The following is a 25,643-nucleotide window of genomic DNA, read 5'->3' as shown; positions in this document are numbered from 1 at the left end:
GTATGACCCAGTGGCTCAAATAGTCAGGTGGTTACTTGCATGATTTGAGGTTGTGGGTGAATGTTTTGCACCAGTTTCACCCAGTGGCTTAAAGAGCTGCGTGGCTGCATGAAGGTTCAAACCAGAGTATGTGAGACACTTTTAAAACCCGACATCTCAAGTAAAGATTGAAAAGCGTAGTATGACCTAGTGGCTAAAAGCACTGAACGGCTACGCAAACATTTTGAGGTTCTGGGTTCAAGCCTGAGCCACTCAGTGAATTTTGAAAGCCGACACCTGGAGGAAAGCCTGAAAAGCGCTCAGAGGAGAGCTGGAAGTGTGAAAGAGACCTGGTGGCGTGACGTCTTGGTTAACACACACTCTGGATACGTCTGAGGGTGGCTGGTTCGATTCCCTCTCCATTGCTAGTAACTGGAGCACGAAAAAACTGTTCCCTCTGACCTTCCACAGAGCTGTAATCAGACAGTTGTAGTAGAGTAATTGTTACCAACAAGGTTTTTAGAAATGTTCTGCCTAAAATCGTCCCAAAGTATAAGCTGTGCAAATGTTGAGTCTGATTTCACATAGTATGATTGTCTAGGTGTTGTTGATTGATTTACCATTTGTCTCTCAGTATCTGTATCCTATTTAATTGTTTGTAGGAGCCGCTATGTATTACGTTCCTGACAGCAGCCCAGTCTGTTGGACTGTATTTCTTTGGCCTATAGGAGAGAGTATATGTGCTCTGTTAGCCAGTGTCTTTACCAATCATGTCAAAGACACTGCACAGCGGTTTTAGCAAGAGCCTTTCTACCCCCATCAGGAATTGAACCAACACTCAGTCTGTCAGGTCATTAGAGAACCAGCAGTTCTTCCTACTGAGCTATTTCTGAATTTCAAGATGTCTGTTTATCATCTTATTTCTACCAGTGTTCACATTACTGGTAACAATAATGTGGAAGCACATAGTGAGAGGGCTGGGACTCACTGAGCTATAGTCAAGGACTGCTTGTGTTTCATTCATCAGCTTATTTATGTATGTGTTAATAATAATAATAATAATTTATGTATGTGTGTGATGATAAGAGTGTGTCATTGCGTCTTTGAGCAACAAACACACTGCTTGTACATAACATTTATCAACTTATATTTAATCAGTTTTCTGAACATGAAAACACAAAAGGAGTTGAGGTTTGAACCAGCATCCTGGTGCATCACATCTACCTATTGATCTCATTGTTGATTCAATGTTAAATTATTGATTGAATTTGTTTAAATTGAAATAACATTGACTTTTGTGCTGGTGTCAAAACATTTTCAATGTTGTATCAACATTATTCCAGGGTGTAAAACTGAATCAATGCTATATTTCAACATTGATTCAGTTGTGTTGATGCATTAGCGTTGATTCTACATTGAGATGCTATTATTTGCTATTGTTTTCTGTCACAGTGACCTGAATTTGTAAACAAATTCATCAGACTATTCACATCCATACCACACTAATCTTTTTCAAGTATCTCTCTTTTTCTGGCCCAGTTATTGTTTAGCCATTACTTGTGCACCAAATATCTTTATTGTCAAACATATACATAAATTCTCACAGAAAGAGACTACTTTGTTCAACAAATGTAAATGTTCAACAAAATAAGCTTGTAATATCAATCTGTATCTTTACATGACAGCACCATGCATATATATGGATCAATGGAAACCATCTCTTTTGATGTTGTGTTCCAGCTCTATCATAGTCACCGCCCACACTGTGTATTTACATGTAATCACATTTGTCCTCTTAATCATATTCATCATATACAGCAGGCTGCACCATATTAAACCATGTTAAACCTACACCGCTGACAGAGTATCTGTGTATCCATCAGTGAATCTAGTTTAGAGTCCCAGCTCCATCATGATCACCACCCACACTGGGTTTTACATGGAAACAGACTATAATCACATCCATATTCAAATCCCACTCTGGATCCAGACTGACAGCGGGCGGGCGGCCGGTCCGGCTGAGTGTTAAAGGTCCTCCGCTCCTCTGTGTGATTATTCAGTCTCTATTCCTGAAACACATCAGTAACGCCGTTTACGGCCCAAGGTCAGAGCCCAGTGATGGATTATTAGTTTACGAGGCTTTGAACTGCGTGAGACAGTGACAGATTTCACTAAATCGAGGAAAGGCGGTTTTCTCTGGGATCTGTGAAGCCTCAGAGCGGCCGGATGAAAAATGGCCTGTGTGTTTTCCTGAGTGGGAAGCTGAAGCAGATCAGGAGCAGCAGCACTTTGATCAGCATGGTCAACAAATGTAGAGGGATTTGTCTTGGTGACACTGGTGCAGAGACACATGGATAACTTACAGAGTTTTACTGGACATGCTGACAGATACTGTATGGTGGAGGACCAGCAGGACCTCACATACAGGACAAGATATATGACAGACAGACAAGCAGGGATGTAGTGGAGGGTAAACCCACCTTTTTTAGGATGACATTAATCTTTATGACATAAATTCATACTATACAGCGTAGTAAATAGTATCAAGCTGATGTAAGTCATATGAGAATAGGGTTTTTAAGGGGAAAAGGCATTTGAAGAATCATCATCACTTCAATGAATTATTTTCTGAAAGTTCAATTGATTTTTCGTGATATTGGTGGTGGTTTATCTTTATTTTAATCACTGACTGGAGGCCATAGTTTACCCACCTTCTTACTTACCATTACATTGGTGAATAAAATAGACAGTTGACTTTACCTGCTATTCTACATATAAACATTCAGACATACATATGGTTGGATGTTGTGATGTGGACCCTGACCCGTAAACTAGATTATTCATCAATTCTGAAACATTCACATTCACAACATTTGCATTGAAATAATTCACACAAAAAGAAACATTACAAATCCCCCTGTAAATTGCCAACTTGTTATTCATCAGAATGAAATGGGAAAATGCACTCTGACATTATCCACTGAGAAAAGGTCTAACTGATAGGCAAATGTGCACATTTTGTATGACATTTTTGCTAATTTATGTTAATAGCAAAATAAATAAAAGTCATAGTACAAAAAAGTGTTTGCATTTGCATCCATAGTCATATAAAAATTAACTCTGATAATGTGAAATGTTTTTTTTTCTTATTCATCTGCGTTGCCTCGAAGGTGAATAGGAACAGGTGAATTGTTGCCTGCCAATAAGGAGGATTTCAGTGCGTAAGAATAGCAAATCCTATTTCATTCATGTTTCATGGCTGTTTGTCCGCCTTGTTTTGGATGCTGAACACTCAGAGTGCTGATGCATCTCTTCCACAGTGATTCTACTTTGTGTTGCCCTTTTCCCACCACCTAATAATCAATCATTCAGCCTAGTTTCATCTAAAAATCGATTTTGATTCTCGTTTGTGCTGCTCTTCGCTCTCAACTACATAACCATCCGTTCAGCCTTGTTTTGTGTGAAGAGCGTCTCAGACCTCTGGGGATTCACCTTGGAAGGAAAACAACAACCTGGTTTTGCTGTGGGCTTTTTATGTTCAGTCACGGTTCGGCTGAACACACACCTACACAATAAAGCGGCTTGTTACGGCAACCTCCACCGTGTCTCCTTGTTCGCTGGCCTTGCTGCGGTTTGGGTTTGTTGTTTTCAACGCCGGTCTCAGGAGCTTTGACGAGAGCTGGCACCGCTCAGCGCTCCTCAGGGCTTTTCACAGCTCTAAAAACAGTTTGATACGAACATAAAACCACTGCAAGGATCAGAAATGGAAGAATATCGGGTTTCTAGAAAGTTCTGTGGCTGTAAACGTTAAGGGATTTTAACTTCACTAACTTGTCTTAAAGGAAAACTCTGTAATACGGTACAGGATGGAGAACGTCTGCAGAGATGCTACAATACCTACAACATCTCTGATAGTTTATTGATCATTTACATAGAAATTCTCTCTCTCTCTCTCTCTCTCTCTCTCTCTCTCTCTTTCTCTCTCTCTCACACCTTCAGGTCGTAGAAAAGTGGGTTTCGTTTGCTGAAGCAGCTTTTTTTGAAGCAGCTCTCTGGGATGCTGCAGGAAGATGCATTTATCCCCCCTTTATTTATCCAGGGAGGGTTTGCTGAGCACACATACTCGTTTTCAGCTTTACATTAATTTAGTTGCACACTTTGACAACTGGGAGCTGCCCAGTATAACCAGTCTTCTACTGCTGCTGGTCACTGGAGCAACATAGAGCGCTAATGAAGTTCTCTTGCATTAATTATTTCCTTCAGCTTCCTGTCTGGCAGAAAATGAGAGTTAATTGTCGACTCGGAGGGGAATTAATTGCTTTCCTAACCCTCAATGACAAATGCACACAGTTGTGCACACATGCGTGCACAGACTCATTCACGGTCACACTCGTATGCATTTTGACCACAGTATTTTTCATCCTATGGTCCATTTCTGCCTCCTCTGATCCATAAAAACCAGTGAAGCCACCAGAGCAGATGGCAGAGGGCTGGACGCACATTATTTCATAATCATATTCAGCAGGAACACCAGGCGTTTGACACCAAACCACTTTCTCTGCCCAGATGAAAAGTGTCATGTATTTAACACCAAGTTGGAATCTCCTCACATCCTCCCCAACAGGCTAATTAGAGGGAGTAAATTCACGCATGGCTGAAAGAAAGCACCTGCAGCCATAATGAGATCTGATCCATATTCATTTCAACATCATTTGGTTGTTTACTCCCGTTCGCAGCGGTCGGAGATTGGTGGCTCTTTTCATCATGTGTGAAAAGTCATTCCATTACCTGGATATTAGATCTGGGCCAGACTGTCATCTATATCAGCCACTTAACTCCGAAAGGAACTCAGGAACAAACCTCTGCGTTCGGCTGCTTGGTTTTCTCTGTTTTTATATCCTGTCTACACCCTGGTCACTTAGTTTATGTCCTTATTTAGTTGGAAATGGTTGTTTCATTATATTTATAGTGACAGGGCCTCACATTGCCCCAGTATAAACCTTGTTGGGTCATTTCTACTCCTTTTTTAAGTCTATCTCAGTCACTCCGCTGTACAATACCCAACATATGGGTCTATTCTGTTGTCTGAGAGCAACAGAACAGTCATAAGTCACCAGCCATAATATAATACATACTGTATAATAACATTGGCAGATCTTTACAGCCATTTGAACCAAAGGAGAATTCCTCCGCACTCTGAAACCTCTGTGTTTGTCCGCACCATCGTTGGCTTATTTTTCCATCTGATCCAGAATGAAAGGCGATCAGTCTGAGGCCTGGCAGTCTATATTTTTGGGTGAGGGAGGTTTCATTATGTTGATTTCCCCAGAGCCTCACATCGCCCCGGTTTGGCCCTTATGGCTCGTTTCTGTTCTGTTTCTCAGGCCGTCTCATTACTCTGCTGCCCAATACCAAAACATATGGATCAACAAATGATTCTGCAGCTCCATTTATTTCTCTAATACCGCTCCTATAATGCCAGTTATTTTTCTGCTCTATAATACCAGCTTCTCCTCTGTTTTGTTATAATGCCACTTCTATAATACCATTTAGTCCTCCATTCTTCCAGTGCTGTAACACCATGAGCAGCCATTCATCATGAGGTGAAAGTGCAAAGTGTGTCTGTTTGTTTCTCATTCAGCTCTCAGTCTGTCATGGCCGCCTCCTCCCAGCAGGCCGCTGGCTAAGAGCTTGTTACAGCGTCGACACGCCGACCGCCCGAGACTCTGTCTGCATGCCGCGGCCCGGCCCCAGAGGCTCATGGGTAATCTTTCATCCAGTGTCTGTGTGTAAACAGAAGTGTCATTATCCGGCCTTTGATTTGTCATCCTCGCTGGCCGAGACTCAACTCCGCTCCCACTGAATCTTAATGAAGTGTTCACAATCAGGGCGAACAATGACTGCTAATATCATAATCATTGCTCTATTTGGCCAAAATGGTTATTAGAAACCGCTTTGCAGGCCTGCAGCATGCCAGGAGTCTGCGGGGAAATAACTGTCCTAATGATAATTACTCCTTAAGGAGGTTTTGAAGTGAGTGTGAGAAAGACGATTTAACTAATTTAACTTGTTTAAGTCAAATAAGCTGTTAAAATGGAGACTTCAGGGTTGATTATGAAGCTGAAGTGAGCGAACATGTGTTTGATCAGCTATAGACTCTGCTGCAGTGTGCAGAGAATCCACTGGCACTCACTAATTTAATCTACTGAATGTATTACATTTCAGGGTTTGATTTGTCATATTATTGCACTACCATTCCTCTAGGTCTTATAAATTGAGAGAGACTAAGATAAATCTGGGGTTTAGTTTATTCTTTATAACTTTCCCTTTATTTAGACAGAATTATTTAGACAGAATTTATTTAGAAAGAAACAGAGGATGGAGAGCTTTGGATGGAGATCAGGAGTGGGTTGAGGATGGGATTTGAACCCACACCCTCCTACTGTGGTTCAATAGGACGAAGACTAGAGTGCCACACATTACCTGAACACAATCTGATGTTCACATGAGCTCAGGATTACATACAACTTTACTAAACAGTCGTGTTATACAAAACAAGTTGCAAAAGACAATGTAGTGCCGCTCAGATGATCTCAGAAGAGATCAACAAGACACACTACTATCACAAAGCATACGGTGTTAAAAAGATCTGTTTCATTTTGAGACAAATCCTAGATAATACCAACCACACTGTCTGCATCATGTCTTGAATTTTGAAACCCACATTACATTTCGAGAGAGAGAATCCAATCAACACTTTCCAATCTCCCAAAGCATGCTGCAGGAACAGGGAGATTGGCTCTTTATACTGCTGTGAGTGCAAATGAATCTGAGCAGCCTGAAGTGATGCTAATCAATTCAGCCAAGTGTTTTCCACAAACAGATTGTCACCCATGCAGAATGTGGTAGTTAGGAGTGACATTAAAACAGATATGAACATGGTAAGGCTTCTTTTCCTTCGAAAGATCTTCTAAGATTCTTGGAGGAAATGTGGCCTGTCAGCGCTGATATGGGATCCAAAGTTCCAAAGTTCATTGTAATTTCGAGTGATTATTTGTCCTGTCAAAGTGATGAAACACTGAACGTCTACCTGCTCGCTCATTGTAAGTTGCTCTGGAGACGAATGTCAGCGGAATACCTAAAAATGAAACATAAAAAGAAAAAAAGTAAAATAGCGAAGTTGTCGTCTCGCATAAATGATGCAGGCACCTCATGGGCCAATCACTAACAAGATGCATCATCCCTCCAAGTTTCACCAAAATCGGATGAGTAGTGTCTGAGAAATTTTTAATTAAAAATATTTACATTTAATTATGGCACCCCACCAGGTCAATCAGTGTAATTTTTTAACACCAGAACACAGTGCCAAGATGCGTTTTTGTTGCTTTCTGTAATATTGTTTCTGATATTGTGTGTTTTGGGTTAGGATTGTCTGCATCATCCCTCCAGATTTCAAAATCGAAATTCAAAATTGGATCTTTAGTGTCTGAGATATCCCATTTGCGTTAAAAATGATGCTTTAATTAAAGCATCGTCATTAGGCAAGACTTTTAAAAGCTGGAACTTGGTTGTTTCTTCCCATCGTTGGAAGATGTATCGTCCCTCCAAATTTTGTTCAAATCAAACTAGTGGTGTTTGAGTTATCTCCTGAGATACGACATTTGACACCCCCCCACCCCCGTTCAATACATGGGGGACAAAAAATAAAAGCCAATTAGTTGTTTAAAGATACAGAGAGTCCAGTTTCACAACAAGATGGCTTCAGAAGAATCCTACAGAGACAAGTGCAAACAGCCGGGCTTAGATCTGATTTCTATCAACAGATTGAGCTACAGAGGCCCAGAAGGTTCAAAAGATGCATGTGATCTGTTCAGACAGAAAAGTCAAAAGAAGTATGTGATCAGCTCAGTTCGGCCTGTCAGTCAATAGGCTACTGTCGTAAAAAAAAAATGATCCTGCTGTTCACATGCCTCACCTCCTCCTGAGGGAACACATCAAATACTTTCAAATACTTTCAGTCACTGAGGGAAATGTCTTCTCTTTTTATTTATCATGGTTGTTAGTTTGTTTTTTGTTGCTTTCTGTCATGTTTTTTTCTGGTTGTGTGTTTGTGTGTATTGGTGTTTAAGTGTGTGATTCTCTGATTCTCTGCATCATCCCACTAAGTTCAAGATTGGAGCAGTGGTGTCCAAGATGTCATGTTTGAGTCAAATTTATGGCATTCTCATTAGACCAGTCAGTGTAATTTGTAAGGATCAGACTCATGCTGTAGGAGTTAGGGCCTTTCAATTTAAAAATTGAATTAATAATGGCGCCCCCATCAGACATGTCTGTGTAATATTTTAAATACCAGAACACAGGACCGAGTTTGATCAAAATCAGACCAGCAGTATCTGAGATAACATTTTGACAATTAATTATAGCGCCTCATTAGTCTTTGTTGTGGTTTGAGTTTTCCTCTGGGAATTGTAAAGTACAACTCATCTCATATCAACTCACCTCACCTCAACTTATCTCATCTCACCTCTCATCTCATCTCTCCTCATCTAATGACAACTCATCTCACCTCATCTCACTTCACCACATCTCATTTCATCACACTTCATCTCATATCATCTCACCTCATTTTACCCCTGATCTCTCATCTAATCCATCTCACTTTACTTTTTTCATCTCACCTAATTTCATCTCACCTCTCATCTCACATCTCATCTCTCTCATCTAATCTCTCTCATCTAACCTCACCTCATCTCATCTCTCCTTATCTAATGACAACTCATCTCACCTCTTCTCACTTCACTTCTCATTTCATCTACCTCATCTCACCTAATTTCGTCTCACCTCTCATCTCATCTCTCTCATCTAATCTCATCTCACCTCATCTCATTTCATCTCACCTCTCAACTCACCTCCCATCTCATCTCTCCTCATCTAATGACAACTCATCTCACCTGATCTCACTTCGCCTCATCTCACCTCTCATCTCACCTCATCTCATTTTATCTCATCTCATGGAAAGTGTTATGAATTAGTGAGATCTTTAGTTTAACGCTCCTCCTCCCAGTAAACATCCTGCAGCATTTGCAGATGTTAAAGATTTTTTGATTTTCTGTTAATGAATCCCTCCCGCTCCTTCCTTTCAGCACACTCAGTATAATTGCCGATAATATTCATGCAATTATTGAAAAAAATACCATGCACTGGCATCCTCTGTTCTAATTATGAAACAGAATGCTAATTATTCATGGATGTATAGCTGTATAGTTGTAGTATATCCTCTGTAATATGGAACAAGTGAGAGATTATTAATTAGAATTGTAAATCATACTTAGTGGTTGAAATATATTGTTGAATATTCATCAACTTCCTACTATATAATTTGATTACTGCGGTATAGAATGTTTCCAGATTCCCATCAGACGTCTTTACAGTTCAGCTCTTTTCATTCCCACACAGTTAATTCACATCGTTTTATTTTATTGTCTGTAAAGCATTTTGTGCCTGTGTTTTGAAAAGTGCCTTAGAGTTTAGCTTTATTGCATCGTATCATATTACTTTAATATATGCATATCTACACCAGCGGATACCGCCTTGGGCTTGAGTATGTGCTGATAGTGTGTGTGTGTGTGTGTGTGTGTGTGCGTGTATGTGTTTGTACACTAAGCAATACTAAAATGGGCTTGTGTACATGTTAATTTGAACTAGTCAGCAGTATTTTCACATTATAAAATCCACCACAAAAGCTCTTTGATACCTACAACCCCCCTCCGTCTGTAATTCTCATGTGATCATATTGTTATACAAAGGTAAGGATGGGAGAAAAATGTGTGTGATAAATCATAATTCAAATCAAATGTATGTATGACTATGAATACATTTACTGTATGTATGACTATGAATTTATGTATGCATGACTACGATCAGCTACACGCTCATGGAAGAGGAGTCAGACTCACAGAATGGAGGCATTTTAACATTGCAATCTGCATAATGAACCTGAAGCTGGTGAACCCAGTGTGTGACCCTCATTCTCTCTCTCTCTCTCTCTCTCTCCTCTTTCTTTTAAACTCTCTTTCCCTATATGTCACTCTCTCTCTTATCTGTCCCTTTCTTTCTCTCTCTCTCCCATAACAAGCTGCAGCTGCCTGATAACAGTCCTTCATTCAGAGAGCAGAGAGTTGTGATGTTTCTATCTGCTGACAGAAGAATGAATGAACTTCCAGCTGCGTCTCTCAGCTTCTGAAATCACATCAGCCTTCCTCCTCCTTCTCCTCCCCTTCCTCCTCCTTTTCCTCCCCCTCTTCTTCCTCCTCCTCCTCACCTCTCTGCCTTCTCTCCCATCCCCTTCCTTTTCATCCTTCCTCTCCATCCTCACCATGCCTTCTCTCAGCGTTTCTCTGTATGGTTTTCTTTTCTCGTCTCACTGTGTGACTCCCTTCCTCCTCTTCTACAAACTGTTTTCACTTCTATAATGTGTTTTATTTTTCCTCTAATCGTTCTCACTTTGATTCTCTCACTGTGTGTGTCTGGGGGTGTGAAACATTTCCAAGTGAAAACAGCAGCGTCCCATTAATCATTTCTTCCTGTGTGTGTATCGGTGTTTGAACGGCTGATTAGGTTTGGACTGGTAGTTGGTATTTGGTGCTTTGGACTTGTTTCTCCTCAGTGGGAATCCATCAGGAAGCCGCTGTTGCAGCTGAGAGTGGAGCGGCTTGTGTTCAATGGCCTAAAGCTGTTTGTCTGCACATTAGCTGGGATGATGTCTGACTTTACTGCACACAGTGTTGTACACACTCAGATAAACACACACACACACACACACACACACACACACACACACACACATGTTCACACAGGTACAAACTGTGCAAATGTAAATCTTATTTGCTTATATACATCGGTAAATTGGTCTTAGTCAAGAGTTAATTGGTGATAGTTATCAGTTAATTGATCATAATTAATCAGTTAATTGGTTAGAAGTGTTCAGGTCGAAGGTCCCATATTATTCAGTTTTATATTATTTTTCAAATATACTATATGTAGTATATTTGATATATTTGATTAAAGTAAGAATAATTTCCTTCAGGATGTTTTGCAAATAAATGTAGTACTGTACTTTAGTTAAAAGGCTATTTATTTGAATCAATTTGAAGACTAAGTCCTCACAATACTGGATCTTAATTGGCTGACAACAGAAGTTTCTTTAATTCAAATGAGGTAAACCTGCTGAATGGAGGATTTCCTCATTAATCTCCTCATTAAATAGTCAGCAGGAAAATTCCTACAATGGGGCCACTTTAAAACACACAAAAATTAAATACTTTTATACGCACATGCAGACACATCTTTTTCTTCTTTTATTATCAAAATTAGATATACTTACATATATAAATACAATATTTACAAAAGAATGAATACAAATAATCCCTACTACCTGCACCATTGTTTTGTAGCACTTGTATATATGCTGTTTCCAACACAGCAGGCATTCCAAACAAAGCATGAGGGCGACAAGGTAACCTATCAGGTGTTTCCACTTCCCTGTAGGCCCCCATCAACTCAGGGAAACAATTAGAAATTCAAAATAACACATACATAAAGACAACAAACAAAACATAAGGGCAGATGAAAAAAAAGAGGCCTTACAGCATTACTGCCTGCCTATACACCCGCTCTTATCTTAGAGAAACCAGACCATTGTACTACAAAGCATCGAAATGACTATCACATTTCCAAGTCAAATATTAGATTCCCTTCATCTGAAATAGAAATCAAAGTACTCCCATCAATAAAACAACTTCAAAATCAGGGCAATTCAAAGAAAAAACAGCTTTGGACTAATAAAAATAGTCCAAATAGGTGCTGAATCCTCTCACCAGCCTTTGTTTTTCTTTTCAGGCTTTGCCACTAAGAGATGAATCACTGTGCGCTCTTCTCTATCGGCCCTTCAGGAAGGTGCGTTTGGTCAGTGGGAAGTATGAGAGGTAGATGAGAGGTCGACAGGCGAGGAAGAGGACAGAAAACTGAGGAGGAAGAGTCGAAGTGAGAAAGTGGATGACAGAGAGGAAGGAGAGGAGAGATAGAGTTGACAGAAGAGGAAAGGGAGAAGCGATGAGACGGCCGGTGAAAGGCAGGAGCGTCTTTACTTAATATTTTTTGGGCTCCCTGGAGGATGTCCGTTTATCTTTCTCTGTCTCTCTGTCCCGCTCTCTCTTTTTCTGTCTCTGATTCTCTCCAATTTTTCTGACTTTTGTTTTATGCCTGAAGAGATGCTGAAAATCTTATCTTGTTCACTTTATCCCAACCTTGTGTGTGAGTGTGGTGTATCCCGTCTTTTTGTGCTTCATGTCCCTCTTCATTTCTTTCTTTTTTGGGCTACTTTTCTCTCTTTGTCATTTCCCTCACTGACGTACAATAGAGCCCAAGCTGCAGTCTTACAAAACATTTCCCTCATAGCTAGACACACACCTTTCTCTCTCTGTGTTTCTCTCTTTGTAGCAGCTCACCAGTCTGTCAAGTAGAGAGGGAGGAAAAACGAGAGACAGATATGTTGATGGCAATGAATAGGCCATTTCCAAAAATGCTGTAGGCCTATATCCACACTGGAGAAAAACATAATTTGAAGTTAATTTTTCAAAATATTTGAAACATAGCAGATCCAGTCTCTAAGAGCCATCATTGTGCCACTCAAACACCTCACCCACTATGCTTTAAGATGAAACACAGTTTGTTTTAAGTTTATGCTAGCAGCCTTTTTGTTTGGTTGTGTAGGCGTCACTTTTTTCAGACGGATATCTCATTATGGAAGAAAACCCCTCCAGGTCTTCTCTCAGCCTTTTGTTATTATAAAGCTTCAACAAAGCACTGATATGGATTGAACTTAATTACTGGCTTTCTCAACAACAAGAGGAGTGGGAATCACTGATGAGATGATTCAGAGAAAGGTGATGGATGCTGCCATACTTTATTGTTACTACTCAGGCTGTCTTTGTTAAATGGAGACAAACAGTTGAACACTTTTGTCTTTTCCAATTGAGAACAATGACAGCTAGTCCTGTTGTGTTTGCCAAATGGAACCAAATGGAAACTCGTTGTGAGCCCAATGACTCATGAGAACAATAAAACACATTTCATATGCAAATAAAACAGACGCATGCAGCTAAAGGAAATTAGCAGTTCCACAAAGGTCATTTGTATCAGGTCTCATCTCAATTTAGGACGCTCACAGAAACTGTGTTGGTAATTTTGCTGTGATTGTTATTCCCACTCTGGGACTTCTACAGTGTGAAAATGAAATCAGTGAATGTGAAAATGCTTTAGAGGTGCAGATAAACTAAACAACACGAGGGACTCAGAACAGCCTTTCTAAAAACACAAACAAGGACAAACAGTTTGCTGTGGACAGTCCAGGGACGAAGGAAACGCAGCGTCTCCTCTCTGCTCGACCCGCGCTGACAGGGTCAACGGACGAGATTGTTTCGTGGTCACGGGGAGAAGAAAATAACAACAGAGTTTGGAAACTTCAGGAGCAGAGCGGCTCTGCGGCCGACTGTCAGAGACTCTAATTGGTTTTGCTGCCTGAGGTGGAAAACAGAGCGAGCGGTCAGCTGGATCCACGGCTGCAGCTGCAGGTGATTGACAGTTCAGAGGTGAGAGATGGAGCTCAGAGTAATGGAGGAGGCTGAGGGGGGGTTGAGTGGGGGTGGGGGGGGTCGAGGCCTGGGTCTCCCTGTGAACCCTCCTCACTCCTGGGTCTCTGAGGTTGAGAAGGGTTTTTATCTCAGCTGTGATTTGGCTGGAGCCGGGTGAGATTTTTTTTTTGACCTGACTGTAGGGCAATTTGAACTATGAAATAATACATTTGCGCTGTATATTGGTGAAAAAACACTCAATTTGTAACATTAAGATTTGTTTTATTTTAAATCCTATTATACCGCACGTTTCCCTTCTCTGTCCCGAACCAGTCTCTCCTCCAGCCCTCTATTGATTCTCTGATATTGGTTGTTTTATTTTTTGTTAATGCAGTGGTTTGTGCATGGCAATGTGGCAAAGTGTGGCTAACCACTGGTTCAGGCTGCATACATAATTTTTCTCACCCAGAAAACACTGGAAAGAATCCCCTGGTCATAGGCTCCCACAAATCACCTACGGTGGCCTGTGGGGGACAGTAGTTGCATTCATACGTGAATGTTTGATAACTCCATGACGGGTACTTTTAATTAGCAGTATAATTTGCTCCCTAATTTTTTATTTCACAGGCATTTTATGAACTTTAAAGGCCATTTTTACACTGAGCCCCCGATCTGCCGCTGGCTGAGGTCTCTCCCTATCAGCCATGTTTGGGCTGAGACCGAAGATGATACCGGGGGATGAGGTGAGAGCGCTGAGGCTGCAGGAATGAACAGCGGCTGGACAGAGGCTTTAGCCTGGAGCTGAGGGTAAACAGGAGGGTCAAAGGTCAAGAGGAGGGCTAGAGAAGAGCTTTAACTCAACAGTGTCTGGGCTGGTGGAAAGGTCTTCTGGTCTGAGGTGTTTCTCTCTCCTCCATGTTTGGCCTGTAGAAAAACTTCCAGTCAGCCATTTTTGTGACCTGGTGAAGTGCTGTCAGGTCCGGCTGACGGTGATCTACAGGGTCTCCCAAGGTGAAGAACAGGGGTCGGACTCTCTGAGAGGAAGGAAGGAGATTTTCTGTCCACAAACCAACTCTGGACCCTCCAAGCTGCTTTTAGAGGCTGTTTATGCTCTGTTTGCTTGTGTTTTGAATGTGTGTTAAGGTGGGATTTTGTGTATGTGTGTGTGTGTGTGTGTGTGTGTGAGTTTGCACATACACACAGTCTTCTACTTTGTTAAATGAGCTCCATAAACCCCAATAATTTCATTATCTCATCATTCATCTAGATAACAGGGAGGGGTAACTTGTAATCACTTATTACTACTTATCGGGTATCTTGTCCTTTTTAATAGCTTGTGTATATTTTATCAGCAGCATGTGTATGTATATGTGGGAGTGTGTATATATGTGGGTATGTATTTTTTATTTTTATAGTGATCTCAGTCTGTGATGATATCGTCGCTGTTATTATCTGATTATTCCAGTCCGCTGCGTTCAGTTTATCCCTGCTCTTCTTGAATCTTGTTTGTCTTATGTTTATGACTTTGCTGCAAAGCCCATCTGGGACAAATTAAACTAAAGTTGAAAGTTGAGTTGAGTTGTTTTCAATTAGAGCATCGGTGCTGCTGTACGACGACGGCGTATTAGGGCCAGACATTTGCGAGCAAAAAACTATTACTACTATTAAAACTTCATTAATTTCACTATCTAGATAAGTAAACTTGATGCTATGTCCCACTGATGTGTGGCGTTCATGTTCAGGGTGTCTGTGGTGTGGAGAAAACTGAAGTGTTCCACTTGATTAATCCTAACTAAGCAAAACGAAGCAACATGGTTCCTTGCCAATTTAAAATATGTTTTTTCCAAGTTTTTTCTTGCAAATCTCTGACTTTAATCTGAGAATTCTTTTTCTCGCAAATTTCTGACTTTAATCTCAGAAATGCTTTTTTTCTCAGTATATTACCCCTCTCCCCCCGGGTGCCAAAAAAAAAAAAAAAAAAACCTACAATGGCCCTAATACACCATCGAACTGCTGAGTGGACTCAGGCCCATTTAAACCTCAGCAGTCTCTCTCCTGCCTTTTCCTCTCTCTTCTCTTCTCTCCTCGCCTCTCCCCTCAGGCTGCACTGTAATATTCAATACATCGCTCTAAAAAACAAACTTTGCCTCCAGTTATGAGCCAGAACGAGACAGTGAACACTAGAATCTCTAATCCTCTCTTCTAACAGCCTTTAAACTTTACCTTAAATTATAAGACAAGTTAAAACAGTGAACATAATAAATACCTATTTCACCCTTTAATAAAACAAACCTTCCCTGACAGGGCAAGACTGTCAGGGAAAGCAGTGAACTGAGTGAACTGATATTAAACATCAGACTAATTAACTCTCCTTTCCAAAAACCACCGGACTCAGACTGAGGCAGTGAACGTTCCCTTTCTTCCTCCCTTATTCCCTACCTCCTTTGTTTACTACCTTCCTCCCTCCCTCTCTTAAAAAAAAAAAAAAAAAATCACTGAACTTCCACTCCATTTACAAGACAGACTGAGACAGTGAACACTAGAATGTTTGACTCCTATTTCTAAAAATAAAAACCCTGGACGTTTCCTTCGGTTAGAAGCCAAACTGTGACAGCGAACACTGGGAGCAGATGGAGGATTACATTAAGACACCAAGCGCTTTACAGGACCGACTTACTGTTTGACGGCTGCAGGACATGGAAAATGAGATGGAGCCGAGCCAACTCATCATCATTCTGCTGGAGGAAATACAAGTGGCAAAGAGAGGGAGGGAGGGAAGGAAAGGAGGGATGTAGGGAAGGAAGCAGAGGGAGGAGGGAGGGTTAAAAGCATGAGGGTTGTCAGATGAAGAAAGGGATAGAGGGAGGCGGTCAAGGATGACAACGAGGTGTAAAGGGAAGGAGAGAAGGAGGGGGAAAAGGAGGAGAAGAGCTGGAACTAATGAAGTGGAGCGTCACAGCTGGAGAGCAGGACACCGTTCATTCTATTTGAACTACTAATGACTTCGACTAGACTGACACTTTATTTTTTTAACGGCTGCAACTTTTACTAAAGGCTTTTACTGACTTTTACTCACGACTTTTATAGACTTTTTAATGGCATTTACTAACAACTTTTATAAAAAATGAAAGTAATAAAAGGTTTTATTAAGAATTTTACTGACTCTTACTGACAGAGTTTTTTATGATGTTTACTGATGACTTCTAAATACTTTTTTTATGTGCGAATGACTTTTAAAAAAGCTTTTACTGAAGAATTTTATTAATGACTCTTGCTAATGACTGATATACTTTTTAGGATGTTTACTAATGACTTTTAGAAAGACTTTTTAATGTTTGCTAATGACTTTTGTAAAGACTTCTACTAATAGCTTAAGACTTGCTAATGGCTTTTTGAAAAACGTTATGAACAACTTACAAGTGACTGGTACAAATGACTTCACAGCAAAACCGTCAGTGGGAATTTAACTCAGAGTGCAGTCCAATACTATATGAGTGTTTCTATAAGTCCACACCCATCAGAGTTCATTTTACACTTTAAGAGTTGCTGATTGCCACTGACAAATCGACTCTTACTAACTTTATTAACACTGGAAAATATACTGTGTTTTACTAAAGACTTTTACTAACAATTTCTACTCTCTACTCTATTCATTTACTAATTAACTCTAGTTAGCCCTAATTAACACTAGTTAACACAACGCAGTGCAATGAGGGGAGAGGATCCTCAGCAAGAAAAGATCTAATGCTTTATACTCTGTCTTTGCTTGTACAGAAACAGACATTACAGTGAGATTAGCATAAGGCTGCTGTCATGGGAAAAAACACATGACTGCTATTGTTTTTTTTATCACCTGAACTGAAAGTTTACTTGGTCAGTTATATGTTGAGTGACTTTTACAACTTTTGGGCTCTTGAAACCTGTCGAAATATTGTATAATTGTATAATTTCAGAAATATACAATCAACAGGAAAATAAGCATTATTTTCTTAATTACTTTTAGAAAAAACTGCTTTCACTAAATATTTGGTTTTGGTCCGACAACAGCGATGGTGAGATAGAGGCTCTGTATCCACCACAGAACAAGAAAAACTTTTAAATCTTCAGCCTGTAAAGTCTGTGCTCATGCTCATCCAGATGTAGGTATCATAATGTGATTATCTTCCAGTCGGTCTTCCCTCCTCTTCCTCCCTGCTGGCTGAAGCCTCCCTGTGGCGGCGGCAGCATGTGTACCGACCTGAGGCTGTTTTCACTGCAGCGCTGCAACAAAACCTCTTTAATTATCTTCCTCTGCTTCCCTCTCTGGGCTGCTGGCGGTGGAGATGGTGGCGGCTCCGCTGGACTATTTCACACCGTTCTGGTTTGTATCTGCATAATGTTTCACCCAGGAACTTAGGAGCTTCTGCCCACCTAGCTGACTCCCAAACGCATGGTGAAGGCTTTGATTCTGCCTGATTTTTCTTTTAGTCTGTGGTCTCTCTCTCTCTCTCTCCCTCTCTCTGACAGGAGGCTCTAGCTTTACCGTGAAGCCTTTGATTCTACATGCCTCAATAGTTTTGGGATCAAGCTGTACAGGATCGATAACAACACGCTTCTGATTCGACTTTGTCTTGTTTCGACCACTCTGAACCTCTGATATCAGCTACTGGACTCGCTGCCTCACTTGGTGCCCTTTGATGCTCAAAACATCATTTTAACTTTAAAAAATTCAAGAAGGCATGCAGTGTTTTTGTCAGTCTGTCAGTCGGCCAGTCAGTCAAACAGACTGACAGTAAATATCGATCCAACATTTGGTCGGATCCAGCACCCTCCTAATCTTTCCATCTTTAAAGAATAAACACCAGGCCGCTATTTATCCCTCAGCGATCTGTTTTCTATCCCCTGCCTCCTCTAGATAACATTTATTGGCTAATAAACAGTTTTATGCCATGCATGCTAATAAAAGCATCATGTTTACGTAAGCTTCAAATCGTCTTAAGCATGAAACTTTCTACATCCGCTCCTTTTCTGCCTCACAGTCCTGGTTCGAAGGTGTTTTTAGACGCCTTGTAAAGGACAAAGACGATTCATACGACTGTAGCCAAACAGATAAACCTCTGGAAACAGGAGCGTCACGCACCCACAATTTTTGAGGGGGCACATTCTCACAGCTTCATGGCCACATGATAACAGGAATAGCTGGTGACAGACACTTACACACTCTGCTTCAGCCTGTACATGGTGCCTTTCATTCTCTGGTGTGGAGAGAACATCATGTCGAACTCCATTCAAAAATCTGACAGTTTAACAATGCCTTGGTTCTCAACCAATGTAACTTCCACAACTCGTAGATCAAGCCTCAAGTCATTTTTGTTAGTGTCTCCTGGTAAATTCAGCATTCAATTGATCCACCAAGCATCGCTGTATTCCAATAAAATCATAACTTTTAGAATTGGTTACACTGTTCGTTACAGTCCTCCACACTGGGTGTATTTTGGTGGAAGAAACCTGTGGGAATAACAGGCAAACCAAATTGAAAAGTTGTAATTTTATTGAACTAAATACTGCTTGGTGTATTGGATACACGCCGAATTGAAATGTGGTCCACAATGATTGGTAAAAGTCCTGATTCATCTTCTGCGATTTATGGACAATTAAGCAAGGCAACATAAAACTGACAGATTTTTGAATTTGGCATACGGTTTCTCCAGTAGGCCTAAATCAAGCCTTTACTGAAGCTTGGGTCACTTTAGCTAGCGAACTTGTTGTTTACTGGTCCCATGCATTGTAAACGAACAGTTCAAATGGTCAATTCAATGTCAGACATTCAGCTAGCAAACATAACGCTAACCTGTTGCCTCCACCGTTAAGTTCGACATCATAACAAGTAAGCGCACATTCTCAAACCTGTCTTTTGATGTTGTCCGTCTCTCTGTGGACAAGTTGCAAAGGTCCTTTTTGTTTTGGTTGCATTTACACAGAGTTTCAATAAGAAACACAAACCATTGACAGCAGCTCATCTAGCTAGCTACATGCAGGAGACAGACGCTTCCACTGGTCGCTAGGCAACCGACTTCCGTTTTCTTCTCCTTTTGCCATCCGGCAGACTTGACACTGGTTGGCATATTGCTGCCACGTGCTGTTTATTTTGCCCATTGAACACTGTTCTTGCCTGTTTAGTAAATAAAAGCGGTGTTTTTCAGCTCTCACCATTTGTGGAAAACGTATTTTTGAGCTACAAATGAAGGTGAATGTGTTGCAGTGGCATTCAAGAAATCACACTTTAACTATCCATGCAGCTTAGTAGATGGTGATCATGTATTTGCACTATTTGACCATATATTAAATATTGCCACGAATAGTGAACTGAACAGTGAAACTTGCTTTGCCATGTGACAACTTGGCATTGAGTGTACTGGATGTAAGAAATGCCGATGTCAGGATAGCCTTTTTAGAAGTGATTGGATGCTACAGTGTTGTTCTGATGTTAATGAGCTATATTATATTAAGAAGTAACTCTTATCGACATATGATAAGTAATATCATATGCAGGAATTGACTCATTTTTATTTTTTGTGATACTCTATGGATCCAACCCAAGTAGAACTTTGTCTTTTTCTCTTTCCCCCCTCCACAGGGGGGTCAGAGGTCAGAGGTCAGGCTCAGCTACAGACCAACACACTGAAGCTGGTAGGGATTCAGTGTCTTCAGGACATTAGGTAGGGATTCAAGACACTTCAGCAGTGTCGATGCTCACTGTTATGGGGGCTTGAACTCTTGTCTTACAACACAAAGCTAATAAAGAGTCACACAAACTGAAAACATTCTTAGAATAACAACAGTACCACTCCTGTTAGATGCAAAGAGAAATGAATTTCATTCATTTATAAATGCCAGTCTATGCCAAGGTGGACGGGACGGGACTGGGCTAAAAATAGGCCTATCCAGATGTTAGAGGGATCCCCCTGACCCGCCGGCGGGCTCCTCGGTGTCGGGGAGGGACAGTGCGTCGCGAGGCGCGGCGTACTCGGCCATGTTGGGCAGTCCGTGTGCCACGCAGCAGCTGAGCGCGCTGCGGAAGATCTCCATGTCGTCGGCCTCGTACCACTCGTCGGTGTTCTCGTCGTAACACTCCACGCTGAAGGTGGTGCTGAAGCCGTTGTAGCCTCCGACCACAAACAGCTGGTCGTCCACCACCTCGATGCCGAAGTTGCTGCGTTGCTGCTGCATGGAGGGCACGGCGTGCCACGTGTTGCTCAGCGGGTTGTAGGCCTCAACGCTGCTGAGACGGTTGGCGCCGTCGAAGCCGCCCACCTAGGAGAGGAGAGGTGGATTATGGGTCAGAGGTTTCAAGTGGAGGTGGGGCTGGTGCTGCGTTCATGAGCTTTGTGCAGTGGTTCTCAACCTTTTGCCCTCGTGACCCCTTAAAACGAAGCGATGCCTACTTGAGACCCTCGTTAAAGACAGTCCAACCAGAGAATGATTTTCCCTTTTCAGGTCGTTTCATTTGATTATCAGAGAGGCTGAAAACTGTAGTACTCGGTATTTCACAAGAAAAAATCATCTTGGTACCTGACAAAATTATCTACCCAGGTTGAGAACCACTGTGCTATGTGCATTAAAACTCTCCACTGTAAACCCAGACTAATGAAATTCTTTCAGATTTTTTCAGATCTTTAAGGCAGGGTGACCCACCACCTGTTCAATGGTAGAGAAACTCTGGGAAACATTACTGCCTTTAAATTAAGAATTCATTTACAAATAATTGAACAATTAATATGTGAAAATGAATGATGTTGTTGTAGATTAGATTGTTTTCCTGTACCTGTGGTCAGGGAGGAACCTCCATCATATCAATGGTGAACAACACTAACTGACTGACGTCTGATTTTTAATAAAAGGCCAGTATCGGCCCGATATATCGGTCTAACCCTACTTGAAACCACCGGTAACCAAACCCTCCCAAACATTCCCTGACAGTCCTCTAGTGTCCGGCTGGAGTCCCCTCTGTGTTTCAGAGTGTTTGAGCGTTATATGAGTGTCATCAGTGTTTGTGTGCTCCTTACTGCGTAGATGCGATCTCCGTAGGCGATGACGCCCACGCCGCTGCGCCTGCTTCTCATGTCGGCGATCAGCGTCCACTGGTTGGTCTCTGGGTCGTAGCACTCAGCTGTCGCCAGGCACTCGTTCCCGTTGAAACCGCCGCAGATGTACACCTAGGGAGAGTTAAAGGGACATTAAGTAAGTAATGTGATCTTTTATAGACCTCTGCTGGCGACCAGGAGGAATTACAACAACATTGACTGTAGGCCTCTGGCTCAGCTTACGGTGGCCGGTAATTGACACAAACAATAAAGTCACATTTTCACAATAGAGAGGAGTAAGCAACTAATTAGAGCAGAGATCCGATAGAAATGTCTAGTGAAGAGCTGATATATCCCCATGCTAAATATTGGAATAATAAAACATCTTTGTCATTTGCTTTTTTGGCTTGAGAATGAAGCTTCAAAGATGAAATGTTCTTCGATGCTGGCATTTCGTCCCCCTCTCTCTCTCCCAATCTTCCTAGCTGTTTGTTGAGTTATTTCTAGCTCCACCCACCTTGCCGTAGAGCGTTGTGGCGCTGGCGTCGCTCCTCTGCTCGTGCATGGACGGGAGCACAGTCCACTGGTTGATCTTTGGATCGTAGCGCTCGGCAGTGTTGTGCCGAACATGTCCGTTGTAGCCTCCCATGGCGTAGATGCGGCCGTGCAGAACAGCCACGCTGACATAGCAGCGGCGTTCGTACATGGGCGCCACCTGGTGCCAGGTGCGGGTGCTGAGGTCGAACTTCCGCACGCTGTTGAAATGCTCAACGCTGTCGAAGCCACCGACACAGTAGACGGCGCCGTTGAGGACAGCGCCGCCGTGGTAAGCCCGAGGACTCTCGCTGTCATCGGTCATGTTGACCCAGCGGTCGGCGCGGGGATCGTACGCCTCCATGCCGTTGGTCGGACCGCCGCCGCTCCAGCCTCCGATGGCCAATAGGACGCCATGGGGCAGGCGCGGGCGGCTCAGAGGGTGGACATTTGAGCTGGAGGGTCTGTCTATGGTGAGATCGTATATGGCCCTCAGGGCGTTGACGATGACCGGCTTGCACTCTGTGTTGTCTTTCACCAGAGCGTTGTTCTTAACATGGTTCATGAAATAGTCTGCGGCCATCAAGGCCAGGCGGACCTGGACAGAGAGGAGAAGACACAAGTTAATTAATTTAACTGTCTGTAATTAAACAGTCTGAACAGATTTGTGAGATGAGGCAGATATTTGGGAATATATTCTATAATTCTATAATATTCCAAGCACACAGGAATATTTGTTGCATTTGTCATCTGTAGCTTTGCCCCTTGCACTCCTTGCACTCCCAAATATTTGATCTAGGAATTCGGCTTTATGATACTTTAGCGTTGAGTCTGGTCTCCAGAACACTTTTTTGATGTCTTGGGTTTGTCTTGGACTTGGACTGGCTATTTTGACTTTTCGTGGTCTCGGCCATTATTGGATGTTGACTTTATTGTACATTATTGGATTTTTCCTGCCTCCCAAATTTTTCTAAAACAATTCAAAGATATGTTTTTCTCCACCTGGGCCACCTTTGTTTTTTTCTCCCCAGCACTACAAACAATTAAACGGATTATATCTAATTCTAATGTGTGACGGCCCTCGAACTCCTATTCATTGATTGGTCAAAATCTTATGCATTGATTAGTTGGATGTTGACGGGGTTAGTGCACAGCTCCTGCAGATAGATCTATATATCTTTGTTCATCCTTAAGAAACTCATTATTTTTGTATTTGGAAAGACCTGCACACTGTTTATTGTCTATTTTGGTCTTGAATAGGATTCGATTTGCTCTTGTCTCAGACTTGACTTGGTCTCAACTCCCTTTGGACCCGGTCTTGGAATTGACTTGGACTTGACTATGGTGGTCTTGACTACCACCCTGATTATACTATTGCACTCAGGCTAAGACCGTCATCTAAATGCCAAAGATGTTAAACAGATAATAGTGATAGCTGCCTTATTGTCCATCCCTGGGTTACCTTGGGCAGCAGCACAGAGATGTGACCTTTACGTTCCTCAGGCGAGTGGCCGATCCAGCGGAGCACGGCCTCGAACGCCGTGCTCTCCTGCTTCACGTTGAGGTCGTCCCGCTCGAGGATGTCCGCCAGCTGCTGCAGAGAGAGCGTCAGGAACTCTTCGGAGGCCGCGGCGATCTCCTCAAAGTGGCGCAGGATGAACCGGAAGGCCTTGCGCTTCAGGTCCGGACAGTAGTAGGTGTCCACGAACTTCCAGATGCCGATGCAGTTCTTGGGGCAGAGCTGCTCCTCCAGGAAGTCGCAGCAGGTGCGTACGACGCCCATGACGCAGAGCTGGTCCGCCGCCGCCAACAGCTCCTCCACGTTCTCCTCGGTCACCGGGACAGAGCGGGTGTAGGCGAACTCGATGAGGAGGCGCATCATGTCGGCCGACACGCCGGGGATGTTGTACAGCCACTGCTCTGCGGACGTCCAGCCGTGGGTGAAGAGAGCGCTGTGGGATCAGGATGGACAGGAAAGCAGAGGATTATTTTGGGGATGTACACACACACACACACACACACACACACACATATACACACACACATACATACATGCATACATACATAGAAAGACACAATCTGCCCTTGAATCTTTAAACTTGTAACATAACTGCATAAAATTCAGTGAAATACAGTCCTGAACATCAATCAAAGAGTGATGTAAGATGTTCATGCATGCACCCACACACACACACTCTCTCTCTCTCTCACACACACACACACACACACACACACACACAATCAGGCCTCATGTCTTAAAAAGGAAAATACCAGTGTCATTTAGAGTTACAGCCCATTTACTTCTGTCTACATCCAGTTTACATTTCCCCCAATCATTTTGCAATGCTTGCTGTATTAAATTAGATTATTTAACATTTACTTTTACTTGTTTTTTGTTGTTATATTTTTTGTTAGGAAGTTAAAAGCGCTGTTGGAAACAATGTGACTTGACTTAAAGAGAAGTAACACAGTAAGAAATGATGCAGTGAGACCGTTTGGTCTGGTTTTGTTTTTCAGATTCAGTTGATTCACTGTCATCATTTTGGAAGCATGCTTTTGTTTTCCTTCTTTATTTAAAGAGTAAAACTTTATTGACATCTCTTCGTTGAGATAACCAACTCACCGGAAGTATGAGCTGCAGCTGCAGAGGATGATCTTGTGGGCGTTGAATTCAGCGTCATCGACTCTGAGCACCGCGTCACACAGTTTCCCCTCCAGACGCAGCTCATTAAACACTGAGCTGTTGTCTTGTTCATTCATTTTGTTTTATCGATCAATACAATATCATTTACTCTATTCTTCAGGTTTTGAATGTTTTTATCCTTCTCTCAGACAGGTTTCACCAGTTTGTCTGCATGTGAAAATCATGAACCTTCAAGCATCTCTTGGTCAGATTCTACGGCTCTTTGTTGCATCACAAAGCCTCACAATAAACAGAAATTAAGCAGTGGATATTATAGTAACACAGAAACACAAATAAAAACACTATTTCATTATTTATTTTATAGTGTGATACTGTTTTTACTCCAACAACACCTTACTATAATGTGATTAAGGCCGTGGAAATAGAATGAAATTGTCGTATGGAGATTTTCATCATGTTCACATGCAGCTCGGTGAACTAATCTTGCATTTAAGCTCCAAAGTCGGTTTTTGACTGCAGTTATAGTAATATATACTGTATATATATATACATATAGATATATATATATACTGTATATCTATATGTATATAATATATATATTGTGTTATTCGGCACTTGACCATCATGAAAACCAGAATATATATATGTATATATATATATATACATATATATATACATATACATATATATTCTGGTTGGGAATAACCCCCATGTTAAAACTAAGTGGAATATTGCTTTAAGGCTAAAAAAAAAAAGACACCAAGATGAAAGAAAAAGTCGTCCTCCACGTAA

At 41.8% G+C, this 25,643-nt stretch overlaps 1 protein-coding gene across 1 annotated transcript; it reads right to left on the bottom strand.

The window, feature by feature from the left end:
* Positions 1–20,540: 20,540 nt before the first annotated feature.
* On the bottom strand, positions 20,541–24,967 carry LOC139917448 (kelch-like protein 10). The gene is made up of 5 exons (XM_071906573.2): positions 24,831–24,967; positions 23,670–24,159; positions 22,191–22,805; positions 21,656–21,805; positions 20,541–20,903 (listed from the first exon to the last, which is right to left on the bottom strand). The coding sequence occupies exons 1-5, from the start codon at positions 24,965–24,967 to the stop codon at positions 20,541–20,543; spliced, it is 1,755 nt and encodes a 584-aa protein (XP_071762674.2).
* Positions 24,968–25,643: the final 676 nt, after the last annotated feature.

This window comes from Centroberyx gerrardi, chromosome 13, assembly GCF_048128805.1.
Source record: "Centroberyx gerrardi isolate f3 chromosome 13, fCenGer3.hap1.cur.20231027, whole genome shotgun sequence".
Taxonomy (NCBI): domain Eukaryota; kingdom Metazoa; phylum Chordata; class Actinopteri; order Beryciformes; family Berycidae; genus Centroberyx; species Centroberyx gerrardi.
Note: the sequence above shows the minus strand (reverse complement) of the source record. Positions and strands in the feature narration are given on the sequence as shown.

What these genes read in the sequence shown, in the direction of transcription:
- LOC139917448 (XM_071906573.2), bottom strand. Translation starts at nt 24,967, where the DNA reads ATGAATGAACAAGACAACAGCTCAGTGTTTAATGAGCTGCGTCTGGAG. An exon ending in AGCTGCAGCTCATACTTCCG is followed by an intron (nt 24,160 to 24,830) that starts GTGAGTTGGTTA and finishes CTGATCCCACAG; the next exon opens with CGCTCTCTTCACCCACGGCT. An exon ending in CCACAACGCTCTACGGCAAG is followed by an intron (nt 21,806 to 22,190) that starts GTGGGTGGAGCT and finishes AACTCTCCCTAG; the next exon opens with GTGTACATCTGCGGCGGTTT.